Source organism: Alosa sapidissima, chromosome 10, assembly GCF_018492685.1.
Source record: "Alosa sapidissima isolate fAloSap1 chromosome 10, fAloSap1.pri, whole genome shotgun sequence".
Lineage (NCBI taxonomy): Eukaryota > Metazoa > Chordata > Actinopteri > Clupeiformes > Clupeidae > Alosa > Alosa sapidissima.
The window spans coordinates 33,783,031-33,796,888 of record NC_055966.1 but is presented as its reverse complement, the minus strand read 5'-3'; the positions used below and the strand labels follow the sequence as shown (position 1 = coordinate 33,796,888).

The following is a 13,858-nucleotide window of genomic DNA, read 5'->3' as shown; positions in this document are numbered from 1 at the left end:
GTTGTGGACTTCTAATCATAACCATTGGATTAATGATAAATTAATATATTAACATATTTTTTTTATATCTTATGCTCCCTATGAGAGGTATACTAGCACATAAAATATCATACATGAACCGCTTTTAGGCCTACAGGTTTGCTTTTATATTGTAATGACAATTTTGATAGGCCTGTCACATGAAAGTGTAACTGTTCTAGTGTAGTTATTATAGATTTCAGTGATTCAGTCTATTAATACAAGACTAAACAAATTAATGAAAGTAAACAGGTTGACAACTTTTGATGTAGCTAATAGTGCAACTGTTATTCGTAGGCTTGTAGAATACAACAAGCTTTTTTAGGTTATAGGCTAGGCTACAGTTAGTGACAGTGGTTGTAAATAAAAAGGTGGTGCGCAAATTGGCTTGAGAACTTGACCAATCCGCAATCCGACGGACGCATATCGGACTGAAGGGATTTCGATTGGTGTTTTAACCTTATTCACTATGACTGTGCACGTCGAATTTTCCCAACAGTTGAATGCACATTATGTAGGTTAAAGAGTAAAGGGCGGAGCACTATTCATGTTTCCACTTCCTAGGCGAGCACACTTACAGTACGACCGTAGTCGACTGCAGTGCATTGACGTTTGGTAGGCTAGTTACCATGATGAAATGCGTCTTACTACTACTTTTCTCTGCAAGTGTTGTATATACAAGTTCATCGACCGCTCATGATGGTAAGTGTGGCCTGGAAGGTGGAGAAAAAAAATAAACGGTAGGAAATTCTGATCGCATTTGTTTTTTAAAATGCTTATTACGGCCCCACAGCAAGATTGTGTTGCTTTCTCTGACTAACATGCCACATTCATTTAAGCCTAAAAGAGAAAAAGAAAGGATGGAAGTGTATATACAGTATGAGAGAAGGAGATGGTCTGCACACTGTATGGGAAACTGTTTTTAAGTATTGCTATTTCATGTATTTTGCATAATGTTGTTTCTGTATTGCTATTCCACATATTTTGTATAATGTTGTTTCTGCAAAAAAAAAAGCTTTCAATGTAATGAGATATTTGGGCCTAGTGACTTGCATGTCTGTGCTGATTGCCACCCATGGGTGCACCCTGCCTGACTAAGGCAGGTGTCTGATAGGCCTATATGGTCATGTGTCATCTGTTGACATTGAAACGTTGCCTTTTGAGAACAAATGAAGTATTTCTTGAAGTCCACAGTGTGCAGACCATCTCCTTCTCTCTCTCTGAGATGTTTTGTCTGGCACCTGTTAAAACATATTTTGGATGTGCGCACCCATTTCTACAAATAAGTGTATAATACATGCAAATCATTTCTCTGATATTTATCATAATATAACTTTGTAGTTTGTGAGAGTATAACCGATATTTGCCTGCCCTGTTGTGGTCTGGACAACTACAGGACCACTGATCCACACCAAGCTGGGAGCCCTCAGAGGCGAGTACTTGCGAGTGAGGGGAAAGACGACAGTGGTGCACTCGTACCTGGGCGTGCCCTTTGCTAAGCCACCTGTGGGACCCCTCAGGTTGGCCCCACCCCAACCTGTCCAGGGATGGGAGGGAGTCAGGGATTCCACCAAGCAACCACCCATGTAAGATCATCATGTTACACTCTTAGTAGCCTACTTCTCAGGGGCCAAAGTAGGGTATTGAATTTTGCCTGTAATGATTTTATTTTAATGTTTTAGACCCTAAGTTTTTGCCTCTAATTACAGCTTTATAAACTATGCAGTATAGGACATAATCCTAGTTGCAACAGGAATAGTGGTGCAGATCTATAGATATAATACAAGAATCTATAATACAAGGTCTCATGAGACCAGATTGAAATGACATCTAAACTAATCCAATGGCTTGAGAAGACGAATCAGAATCGGAAGAAAAACATCCCTTTACAGGAGTGCAATGTGCATACAAAAGCAATTTCCTGTGCGTCATGCAGCCCCATGCACATATTTGACCTTACTGTATATAACAGCTTTAAAGTCATTTTGACTGTGAGCACACTTGTAAAAGGGAGAATCGTGCACTTAGCATAGCTGGCAACACCCCCAGGTAGAGAACCAGCCTTGCGATTTTGCCTGGCGCGCCAGTGGCATCCTGTGAGAATCGTGAAACATTACCTGGTCAGATATCTCTTTGGTTATTGTCATCGCCTGTTGATAGTCACTCGGCTCCAAAACAAATACATGTATTATGGGAATGGCTCAAGCCATAAGAAGTATTTAAAAGTATTTAAAATGGCAAGGTAAATGTAAATATACCTTATAAGTACTCCGCGACTGTAGGGGGAGCCCATAAAACCCGAAACTTCACTGGATGCCTTTATTAAAGTCCATCATGTCAGCTGTGGGGCCATAGGCCTAAACACCTAATGAACAATCTAAGGGGGATCATTGAATTATGTGTGGAACTATGATACAGTATTAAGTTCTTACTCTAATTTGGCCGTACAGAGTCTTTTGTTATTATTATTATTTATTATGTCCAAACTGGCCCATGATGAGCACAGCCTAATATCCAGTTGTCTTTTAGGTGTCTACAAGATCGACAGATATCTCTGTTCTTGTCAAAAGAATACAACATGGTTATGGAGATTCCTGAGGTGTCTGAGGATTGTCTCTATCTGAATGTTTACACTCCAGCGAAACCTGCTGATGATGCAAAATTACCTGTAAGTTCCAGTGTGGCGTGGACACACAATCCATAGCTTTACGGTACAAATCCACCCACACCTCCATATTTTATGCTTATGGCTTACCGTCAATTAGGTCATGGTGTGGATCCATGGTGGAGCGCTAGTCATGGGCTCCGCCTCCTTTTATGATGGATCTGTCCTGGCAGCCTATCAGAATGTGGTGGTGGTGCTGATTCAGTACAGGCTTGGATTGCTAGGCTTCTTCAGGTGAGATTGCAGTTATGACATATAGATATACAGTACCTTCATTTTGTTGTTGTCACAGAATACAATTAATTGCCAGGAATCTGAAAGAGCCCAGATCACTTTGTGCCACAAAATCTACAGATCCCAGACCATTAATGTAATATAACATCTGCACAATGCTGTGATCTATGATTTGTGCAGTTATTTCACAGACATAACATGTTTTCCACTTCTGTCTCCTGTAAGCACTGGGGATGATAACGCCCCTGGAAACTGGGGACTCTTGGACCAGGTGGCTGCACTGCGGTGGGTCCAGGAGAACATCCAGAGCTTTGGAGGGGACCCCTCGTCTGTCACCATATTTGGAGAGTCCGCAGGGGGGGTGAGCGTGTCACTGCAGGTGGGCTTCTGTATTCCAGTGTTCGGTATTTGCAACAAAAACCTGAGTCTCATTTAAAGGAGCCTTTAAAGCGTAACTCTCGCCAAAATGCATAATAGGGTGTAAATGTACCCGAGTCAAACTTTCGTTTAAAAACATAATTACGTCGGAAGCGCCACTTTTAAGCTTGACCGTGTTGTCGTTTTTAGGTCAAATGGCCTTTTGAATAAGAATCGTAGGGGCACTACTATTTTGACACATGATTGTGTCAAAATCGCTATTTTTAGAAGATAGATAGATAGATACTTTATTGATCCCCAAGGGGAAATTCAAGCAGTAAAATTTAAATTGAATTTAATTAAATTAAAGCAAATTTAAAACACTAAGAGGGCTCGACACAACATTAAACTTTGATCAAAGTATCATCAGTATCTACACATGAACTCGAGCATTGACAACATTGTTTGTGTACACATAGTTTACTAAAAAGAAAGGTTTTGGACGACTCACTCTTTGACTGGCAAGATTACGAGTATTAGGGCCACACATGAATAAAAAAATATTTTTGCCATGACGAGATTAAACTCGACATGTCAACTTTAAAGTCGCTATGTCGACATTAAACTCGACATTTCGAGAATAAAGTTGAAATGTCATGTCTTTTCTTCGAGTGCAACAACAATAGACATACAGTAGGCCTACAGCATGTGGACAAAACATAGAACATATTAACCTCCGTTGCTCAGCCAATACTTGTTAGGTCCATTTTTCACGGAGTTACAGGCGATAAATGCGATGATCAAAAGTAAACATCATTAGCGGTATATTTATTTATTGTAGGCCTATTATTAAAGAGTGTTTTTCATCTAAAGATTCAAATTCATGCTTATGCACTAGACTATAGGCTACTAACTAAGTGCTCTCCCCAATCCCAGACTTTCACGTTGCATGTTTGTTTGTAGGCTAATGGATGCAAAACAGCCTAGGCTATTGCTGAATGTCTAGGGACGAATGAACCTGTCCTCCTGACCAGGCAACTCTATGTATTCTAAGTAAATGCACACATATCTGTGTTTATAGCCTACTATACTTATTGCAGGTGAGACATGGAAGTGTAGTTTTAGAAAAATGAGTTTTGCCATGTTAACCTAGAGTGACGGCCTGTGGGTCATGAAGGGCAGTTATTTGGATGTGCGGTGGCCTTACCCACGTAAAACAGAGTAAAATAACATTTTGTACTATAGAAACATTATATCATTAGAAACATGTATTATTCTAGCTATATAAATGGCATAGTGCATGATATTTCCATAATCGCGAGATACAGCGCTTCACGTTGACGACAATGAGTCTCTAAATGAGCCTCTAAAACTGTAACTGGGGAATATCCCAATACTCTTTCGGTAAATATTGAAACAATAGAGTGTTTCAATAAAATGTGTGCAGTGTCAAATGTTTTGAGCAAATTGTCACATGACCACACACACATGCCTCACAGCTCCCAAATAAAAGGTTTTTAGAGTATGTTAAAATAAACATAGGACAAATATTTTTTGTACACATGGTCTTTAATGTGTCTAGTTATGATATATACATTTATTATTATTTAAATGTCTTTGGTGTGTTTGCAGAATGAGTAAACATGTTAACGGTCACAATAGTGACCGGTGGGATAGAATGTTGTATCTAGATGCACACATACTTCTACACCTACAAACACATACACATACACATACTCATACATACACACATACAGAGACATACACACACACATACACACACTCACACACAGATACACACAAACATACATACTCACACACACATACACACAGATATACACACTCACACACACACACACACACAGACATACACTCATACACATACACATATTCACATATTCACACACACAGACACTCACAGACATACACACACAAACACACACATGCACACACACACACACACATACTCACACACACAGACATACACACACACTCACATACACACTCACACACACACAAATATACACACTCACACACACAGACACACACACACACATACACACTCACACATACACACACAAATACACACATACACACACAAATACACACATACACACACACACACAGATATACACTCACATACACAGATATACACACTCAGACATACACACTCACACACACACAGACACAAACACACACACAGACATACACACTCACACACACAGATACACACTACCACACACACAAATACACACACACACACACAGATATACACTCACACACACAGATATACACACTCAGACACACACACAGACATACACACTCACACACATACAAACACACACACACACACACAAAGACATACACAATCAAGGGGACTTCACATTGCACGCGACATGCACTTTGCCTGCTGCTCTCACACACCCACCTGCAGATACACACACACACACACACACACACACACACACAAAGACATACACAATCAAGGGGACTTCACATTGCACGCGACATGCACTTTGCCTGCTGCTCTCACACACCCACCTGCAGATACACACACACACACACACACACACACATACATACATATATATATATATACATATATATATATATATATATATATATATATATATATTAGGGCTGTCAAACGATTAAAAAAAGAATCTAATTCATTACATACTCTGTGATTAATTAATCTAAATTTATCGCATTTATGATTTTTGCTTTGAAAGTATTTTAAATATTTAAATTCAAATGAATCGTTGAATAATCAGCATTAGTGACATTAAAGTTCAAAAACTCTTTATTATTATTTTAATAATGGCCATAATAATCTATGATATGACCTAATATGCTGAGGAAATAAATTCAAAAGTAGGGCTGTCAATCGATTAAAAAAAAAAATCTAATTAATTACATACTCTGTGATTAATTATTCTAAATTAATCGCATATATAATTTTTGCTGTGAAGGTATTTTAAATATTTAAATTCAAATGAATCATTGAATAATCAGCATTAGTGACATTAAAGTTCAAAAACTCTTATTATTATTTTCACTGTTCAAATAATTGCCATAATAATCTATGATATGACCTAATAATGCTGAGGAAATAAATTCAAATGTGCTTCGGGAAGAAGTTTTTTTTTTTTTCACATACAAGGCATTTCAGGCCACAGATATAACCTAGGGGACACAATGAAAATGAATTAACACTCCCCTCAATGTCAAAACCTATTTCTTTGCATTGATGTGAGACTATAGAGTTGATGAACTCCAGTGATATGCCAATTCCTTGCAGAGGACTTTTCAACACTTTATTTTTTATCAACACCATCAGGCCATTTTTTAAAAGTAAATGTTCCAATCAAGGATCCAGGCAGCACGTTTTCTTCTCTCTCCTTCATTTTACAGTCTAATGGTTATTGACTACAACGGCTCGGGGTCAAAGGTCATACAGAATCGATTAATCTGCGCTATTTTTTTTAATCAGTTATTTTTTCTCACATTAATTAATCAAAATGAATCAGTTATTTTGGCAGCCCTAATATATATGTGTGTGTGTGTATGTGTGAGTGTGTACGTCTGTGTGTGTGTGAGTGTGTATGTCTGTGAGTGTGTTTGTGTCTGTGTGTTGTTTATTTACCAGGAGCTTCGGCTCGTTAAAATAGAATCCTGTCTGTGCATGCGTGTGTGTCTGCATGTAGTTGTGAGAGTTAGTGTATATGGTCTGTGTGTATCTGCATGGGGTGTAAGAGTTAGTGTGCATATTGTGTGTGTGTGTGTGTGTGTGTGTGTGTGTGTGTGTGTGTGTGTGTGTGTGTGTATATCACACACGCACACACAGACATACACATTCAGGGTTCTATTTTAATGAGCCAAAGCTCCTGATAAATAAACAATGTTTACATATTTATTATTGCCATTGGTCTCAGTGTTCATATCAGTTTGAAAAGTCCTGTCAGAATACCTTTATTTTAACAAAAAAGCAATTTGAGCAACCTTTAATTGAGTATACGCATATTATCCCACCGGTCACAATTGTGACCGGTAATAAAACTCACTTTTTCATCTACTTTTCTACATTTTAAAAAAAATATAATTATTGATTACTTCAAAGAGTTGCTAATAACACATGATTTGCATATTTGCATGTCTGGGAAAAATTTGGGCTTAAATGGGTTAACAGAAGACGCAATCTATCTGAATATCTGCAATCTAGCAATCTATCTGAAATAATACCTATTTGAAGTAGGCCTATCATTCATGTCACATATTGTGTGTTAGTGTAGGCTACAGCTTAAACTGTAGGCTATGTTTAAACTGTATTTTGAGTTTAATGTCGGCATGTTGACTTTAAAGTCGACATGACATTTCAACTTTATTCTTGAAATTTCGAGTTTAATATCGACATGTCGACTTTAAAGTCAACATGTCGAGTTTAATCTCGCCATGGCAAAAATATTTTTTTTCTTCATGTGTGGCCCTAATACTCCGTCGTACAAGATGGCCGCGAGTAGAAAAACCAAGTGAGATGTTCACTAAATCTTTCTTTTACTCTAGGGCTAAGCTAAATCCATACGGGAAACCAGGTCGCTGAGTACACAGAGTTTACTAAAAGAAAAGAACAGCTCATTTGATTTTTCCTCTCGCGGCCATCTTGCCAGTCAGTGAGTGAGTTGTCCAAAACCTTTCTTTTAGTAAACTGTGTACTCAGCGACCTGGTTTCCCATATGGATTTAGCTTAGGCCTAGAGTAAAAGAAAGCTTTAGTGAACATCTCCTTTGAAAAAAGCTAGTCTAGGACTAGGCTTAAATGTATGTATGCTAAATGGGATATAAACATTTCACACTAATAACCATAATAAGACCTTAACATTATCTGTCCTCTTCTGATTTAGATTCTCTCCCCACTGAGCACTGGGCTTTTCCACCGTGCCATTGCAGAAAGTGGTACTGCAGCCATGGATGTCCTCACTGGCATTCAGCCTATGGGCACAGCCAAGGTTGTCATCTTGCACCATCTTCACCCTGTTTTGCATTAGGCCAAAGTGTTGGGTAGTTGACTAAAATTTCACCCATGTACTTTGGATTATTTTTCCTTAGACTGTGGCAGACATATCGAACTGTATTGGCACCAAACCACAGCAAATTGTTGACTGTGTAATGCAAATGTCGACTGAGGATGTTTTAAATGTTACGATGGTGAGCATTAAGTCACTTTTTTTCGAGCATTTTTCTTTAACTTCATTGGGCACTTCCAGTCAATTAGAACAAACCAAGATCTTGCTGTAATCTCCACATGCCTCTAAAACATTGTTTACAATGACCCAAACTCAGAATACAGGTTGGATCTATGGGCCGGCCCTGGATGGACATTTTTTACCAAAGAAAGTGGGGGACATTTTTGAGTCTCAGGAATTCAACAAAGTGCCATTAATTAATGGTATCAACAATGATGAATGTGGGTGGTCAGTGGTTTCGGTGAGTAGGCATATACACCTTTTACATTGCAGATATAGGTCATTGATTATGATTGGTTGAATCGTTTTCAATGCCGCTGTATATTTCCCTGATATAGCACGGCTGAGACTGCATTTCGTTCTATATTAATGTGTTTAGAATGCATAACGGTTAACAGCAAGTTCAAAGTTGCTGAGCAACAATTCCGATAAGAATCTATTATATGGGGACTCCGTGGAAGAATGGACATTTGTAGATGAAATGGCTTTTAAATTTCATGAGTACCGGTATTTGTTTATTTTGTATAGATTTTAATGTCCTATATGTGGTAGCCGTTTTATAAAAACACTAAGCCCCTTGAGGCTGTTCGATATGGTGAATATAGCACAGCTAAGGGGTGTTGTTAGGCACAAAGCGAGCCTCTCGGGGCTTATTGCTTAACTATGTGCATCATTTGGTCTGTTTTGATCTGCATTATATTGAGAATATTGTCTTGTTTTAATGTGTAGATTGAATTAAGGTTGTCATTTGTGTTTTGTAATTGTGTTTTCTTATCAGTCAATGGCTCCACCTGGTTGGGAAGAGGGAATGGATTTTGAGACAGTCCAAAAGTTAATAGCCGCCTTCTTCCCAAACGTAAGCATTAACTTGTTATACTCATCATTAGATAGATAGATAGATAGATAGATAGATAGATAGATAGATATTGATCCCCAGGGGAAATTCAAGGTCTCAGTAGCATACAGACATCACACACACATTCACAGCAGAAAAAAACACAACTATGCAATAAGGACAGTAGAAGATAAAGAATATACTAAATATACTAAAATACAAATTATACTAAATAACACTTAATCTAAATCAATTCTAAATCAATCAAGAGGCGCTTGCAATGACTGAGGCAGGGACTGAGCCTGTGATTCTCTGTGCATAGTAAGGTAAGGTAAGGTGCTCTGTGTGAGTGAGTGTCATGGTGATGGTGCAAATGAGTAAGTCCAACAGTGCAAAAGTGCAAGAATAAAGTCAATGTATAAAGTCAATATATATATATTATCCAATGCAACCAGCTTTGTTTGTTGAACATTAATGACTTGATGTGTCATAGTTTGGGGCTTGATACAAATATCTGTTTCTAGACAGAAGACTGGGCCATTGACTTGGTTTTGGATAAGTACCTGGGGAGTGGGGAGGACCGCATCAAAAACAGAGATGGATTCACAGAGCTCTTAGCAGATCTAATCTTCCTTATTCCTGCCATCAAGCTGTCGAAGGCTCACAGAGGTAAGAATCAAGTGGACGAGAGGCCAGCAAGGACCGAGTTGTTGGCTGAACTGTGACAGATACTGAACATAAAAGCCTCTTTGTTCACATTAATATTTATTCACTTAGCAGATATTTTTATTTAACGTAAGGAATTGCAAAAAGAAGATTAACATTCAACCTACATTGCAAAGTAGATCTGGGCTACCTAACAGTAACTACTACCAGAGGAGAATGCAGACTTGGAGCAGTACCAGTGCTTTCAATGCATTCACACACACACACACATACACACACACACACACACACACACACACACACACACACACACACAAAACACTTACCTATCACAATCCCTGACTATCACAATCCCTCCCACAGATTCTGGAGCACCAGTTTACATGTATGAGTTGCAGCATCCTCCAAGCATACTCACGGACAAGCGTCCAAGCTTTGTAAAGGTGAACCATGCAGACGATATTGCATTTGTGTTTGGAGGCCCATTCATGAAAAGTCATGTCAAGATTAATGGTAAGTGTTTTGTGTCCATAACCAGAGATAATCTGAGAAGGGAGATTTCAATCGTATGGACGTAGGCAGAAAAAGCCGGGCCAGGGGTTTTTACGGAATACTATGGAGGAAGTGGCTAAAGTAGTATTAACAAACTCCTATATTGTAAACATGTTCAGGTCTTTTTCATTAGATTTATTTTGTTAAATTATGACGTTAAATATAACGTTTTTCAGACGAGAGGCACTTTTTCTCTATACAAGTGAAAAAGCGTTTATGATAAGATCGGGCAAGGTGTTGTTGGAGAATTGATTTGATTGGTTCAGAATACCGGTAATGTATATGACCCAAGCTAAAGAGCTTTTCATCAATGTAAAACCTGCTAAGATTGCTATCTCCCCCCAAAAAGAAAAATCGCTGTTGTACATGTCATACAGGCACATGTAAAAGCCGGAACATCCGGAAAAAATCCAGACGAGTGGTCAAGTTATTTGCAATGCTGATGCTCTGTTTACACAAACATCTATTTGTTTGAGTGCAAAATGATTATTTCATGGAACATAAAATGTTGTAAACCTACAGTATACACATGCATATGTCTCTTTAAATTCAGGCACCTTCACAGAGGAAGAAGACGAGCTTTGTAGAACAATGATGTCATACTGGGGCAACTTCGCCCGCACTGGGTAATGTTACTTAACACGTTTGAGAAGGAGACTGTGAAGTGTAGCACAGCTTATAGGTATTTCTGACACAGCTCTAATATTAAGTATTTTTCAGTGAGTTAGTAGAATTTATTCCCCAGTTCATTTTCAGTTTTTGAAACCTGGATACACCTTATCTGGTGTTTATGTGTGTGTGTTTGTGTGTGTGTTGTCCTTTTTCAGATCTCCCAATGGTCCAGGGTTGACCCACTGGCCGATGTACGGTGCTGGGGAAGAGTACTTGGGGATCGGGCTGAAGCAGCAGGTGGGAAGCCACCTGAGGGCCAACCACTTCACCTTCATGACGGAGACTCTTCCCAAGAAGATCCAGGAGATACAACAGCAGAAGCAGCAGCGCAGTGACGAGCTGTAGAAGGCTGAGCCTTAGCTCAGTTCCCTTCTCAAAGAAATCAAATCCAGTCTTGTTGAATGATGATGAAGACTGGCTTTGTTACTTTAAACCAGCAACAATTTTTCTACCAATTTTATAACAGAGAATTGTTTAAGATTTCTGTTCATGGGTACGATGAACAGCTGCTATGATGAAAAAGTCTGTACTCTTTTAGTGATTTAAACAGTCTGATATACTGTATACAGTATGTGCTTGAAAATGTTTCAAATGAAAGCTGCAAGTTTTAAAATAAAATTTAGGCCTACAGTTTTCAATATACAAACAAATATTTATTTTATTTATAATCAACACTCCTTTTGAAGGCCTAAAGGAAAGCACTTTTTTCAGTGGACAAATGCTAAACGCTTCAGAAACTTTTATTTTATTAAAACATTTGATTAAAAAAACATGTCCTAATCAAATAACTTTTAAGTACTTCCTGACGAAGACTTTTGAGCCGAAACGCATTAAAGTGTTTTTTAATATTGATCTGCCCATGAAATAAAGGGATTTTAAATTTTTTCACTTGATGAGTGCCTAGGTATATTCTTATTTTTACAATTGATCAAGCCCTCAACCTAAGAGCACCGTCTCAACAACAAAGACTTATCGTTCCAGGCAGCACTCCAACTCAATAGCTTTTTTAACTTTTAAGTATGTTTACACTGTTTACAATTATTTTTACACTAGGCCTACCTATTTCCATCCTGTTGGTCAACTGTAGGCCTAACACTGAAAATCAGAAATCCTTGAATCTGCTTAGCATTCAAATTCCATTGCACAATATAGTCAGGCTAACAGTGTTTAGTCAACATAAAATCCAAGATGAGCATGAGGTGCATTTATGGCTTGCATTTAGTTTAATCCATTAATGGTAATGGTGGAATTTTAAAATGCCGTCCACAACATTTAAAATACTAGCTGAGAAAAGCAGAAATCAAGTCTCCCTAAAACCAAAAAGAGTCTATGTGGATCATACTGTAAGTGAATTAAATATTGACCATGTGATCAAAGCAGCTTCTATTTCCAATAGTATTTTTAGGAATACTGAAAAAATATGCCTGGTAGGCTACTGTCAGGGGTAAATGTGTTATTTTTTTTTATGACAAAGGATTCTTGAAAAGAAAGAATAAAGTAACTCAACTTTGTCATCTGATCATGGCATGATAAATATGACATTGATAAATACATTTTGTTAGGCATATAGTTTTGTGGCCACTTTCATGTTCCTGTTGGGGGAGAAAAACATTCAGACATCACTATTTTGTCGCTAACTGTTTGCCTACGCCTGTTGTTGCAAATAGATTGCATAGACCTACACAGAGACAATCGATTGTGAACATAAATAGTTGTAGTGTGTGGGGAGGGCATATAAACTGCGTTCCAAATTGTGCAAAATACATTTTTCTCAGATTTTCCTAAATAGTTGATGCAAATGACAGGCAGCATAATTTTCAAGCCATCAACCGTTAAAAGAGTATAATTCAAAGTTTATTGAGCAAACCTCCCAATGATAACAGTATTTTTTTTTTTGTTTCAAAAATAAAAAACTCAAAATGCACTGTTCCAAATTATTATGCAACAACAGAGTTTCAAGACAGTTTATAGGTTGTAAAGAACTAAAAATGCTCTTTGTTGAATTTGCAGCATTAGGAGGTGATATAACTTTTGATTTAATTTATCTCAATCAAAAACATCCAACAGGCCACGGTACATTAACATAGGAAACCCTTATTGACATCACCTTCACAATTCTCACATCCATTTAACTTGTGAGTTCTTGGAGAGTTTCTGCTTTAATGTCTTTGCAGAATAGCCTCCCAGAATGTCAGAATAGCCTCCCTGCTGCTTGGATGTGAACTGCCTCCCACCCTCATAGATCTTTTGCTTGATGATACTCCAAAGGTTCTCAATAGGGTTGAGGTCAGGGGAAGATGGGGGGCAACGCCATGAGTTTGTCTCCTTTTATGCCCATAGCAGCCAATGACCCAGAGGTATTCTTTGCAGCATGAGATGGTGCATCGTCATGCTTAAAGACGGTTCCTCACGGAAGAAAGGGGTCAGTCAGAAACTCTACATACTTTGCCGGGGTCACACAGTCAGGGACCCTACCAGCTCTATCCCTATGATTCTGGCCCAAAACATGACTCCACCACCTCCTTGCTAACGTCTCAGACTTGTTGGGACATGGTGGCCATTCACCAACCATCCATTACTCCATCACTGGACCATCTAAGGTTGCATGACACTCATC

General features: G+C 38.3%; 1 protein-coding gene across 1 annotated transcript; it reads left to right on the top strand.

Moving 5' to 3' along the window:
- Window positions 1-572: 572 nt before the first annotated feature.
- LOC121720198 (fatty acyl-CoA hydrolase precursor, medium chain-like) lies at window positions 573-12,105 on the top strand. Its single transcript, XM_042106160.1, has 13 exons — window positions 573-720; window positions 1,415-1,604; window positions 2,548-2,686; window positions 2,784-2,917; window positions 3,143-3,296; window positions 8,175-8,279; window positions 8,380-8,478; window positions 8,614-8,757; window positions 9,295-9,372; window positions 9,876-10,020; window positions 10,381-10,530; window positions 11,123-11,195; window positions 11,397-12,105. Exons 1-13 carry the CDS (start codon window positions 648-650, stop codon window positions 11,584-11,586), a joined length of 1,674 nt encoding a protein of 557 aa, XP_041962094.1. The 5' UTR covers window positions 573-647; the 3' UTR covers window positions 11,587-12,105.
- The last annotated feature ends 1,753 nt before the right edge of the window (window positions 12,106-13,858 follow it).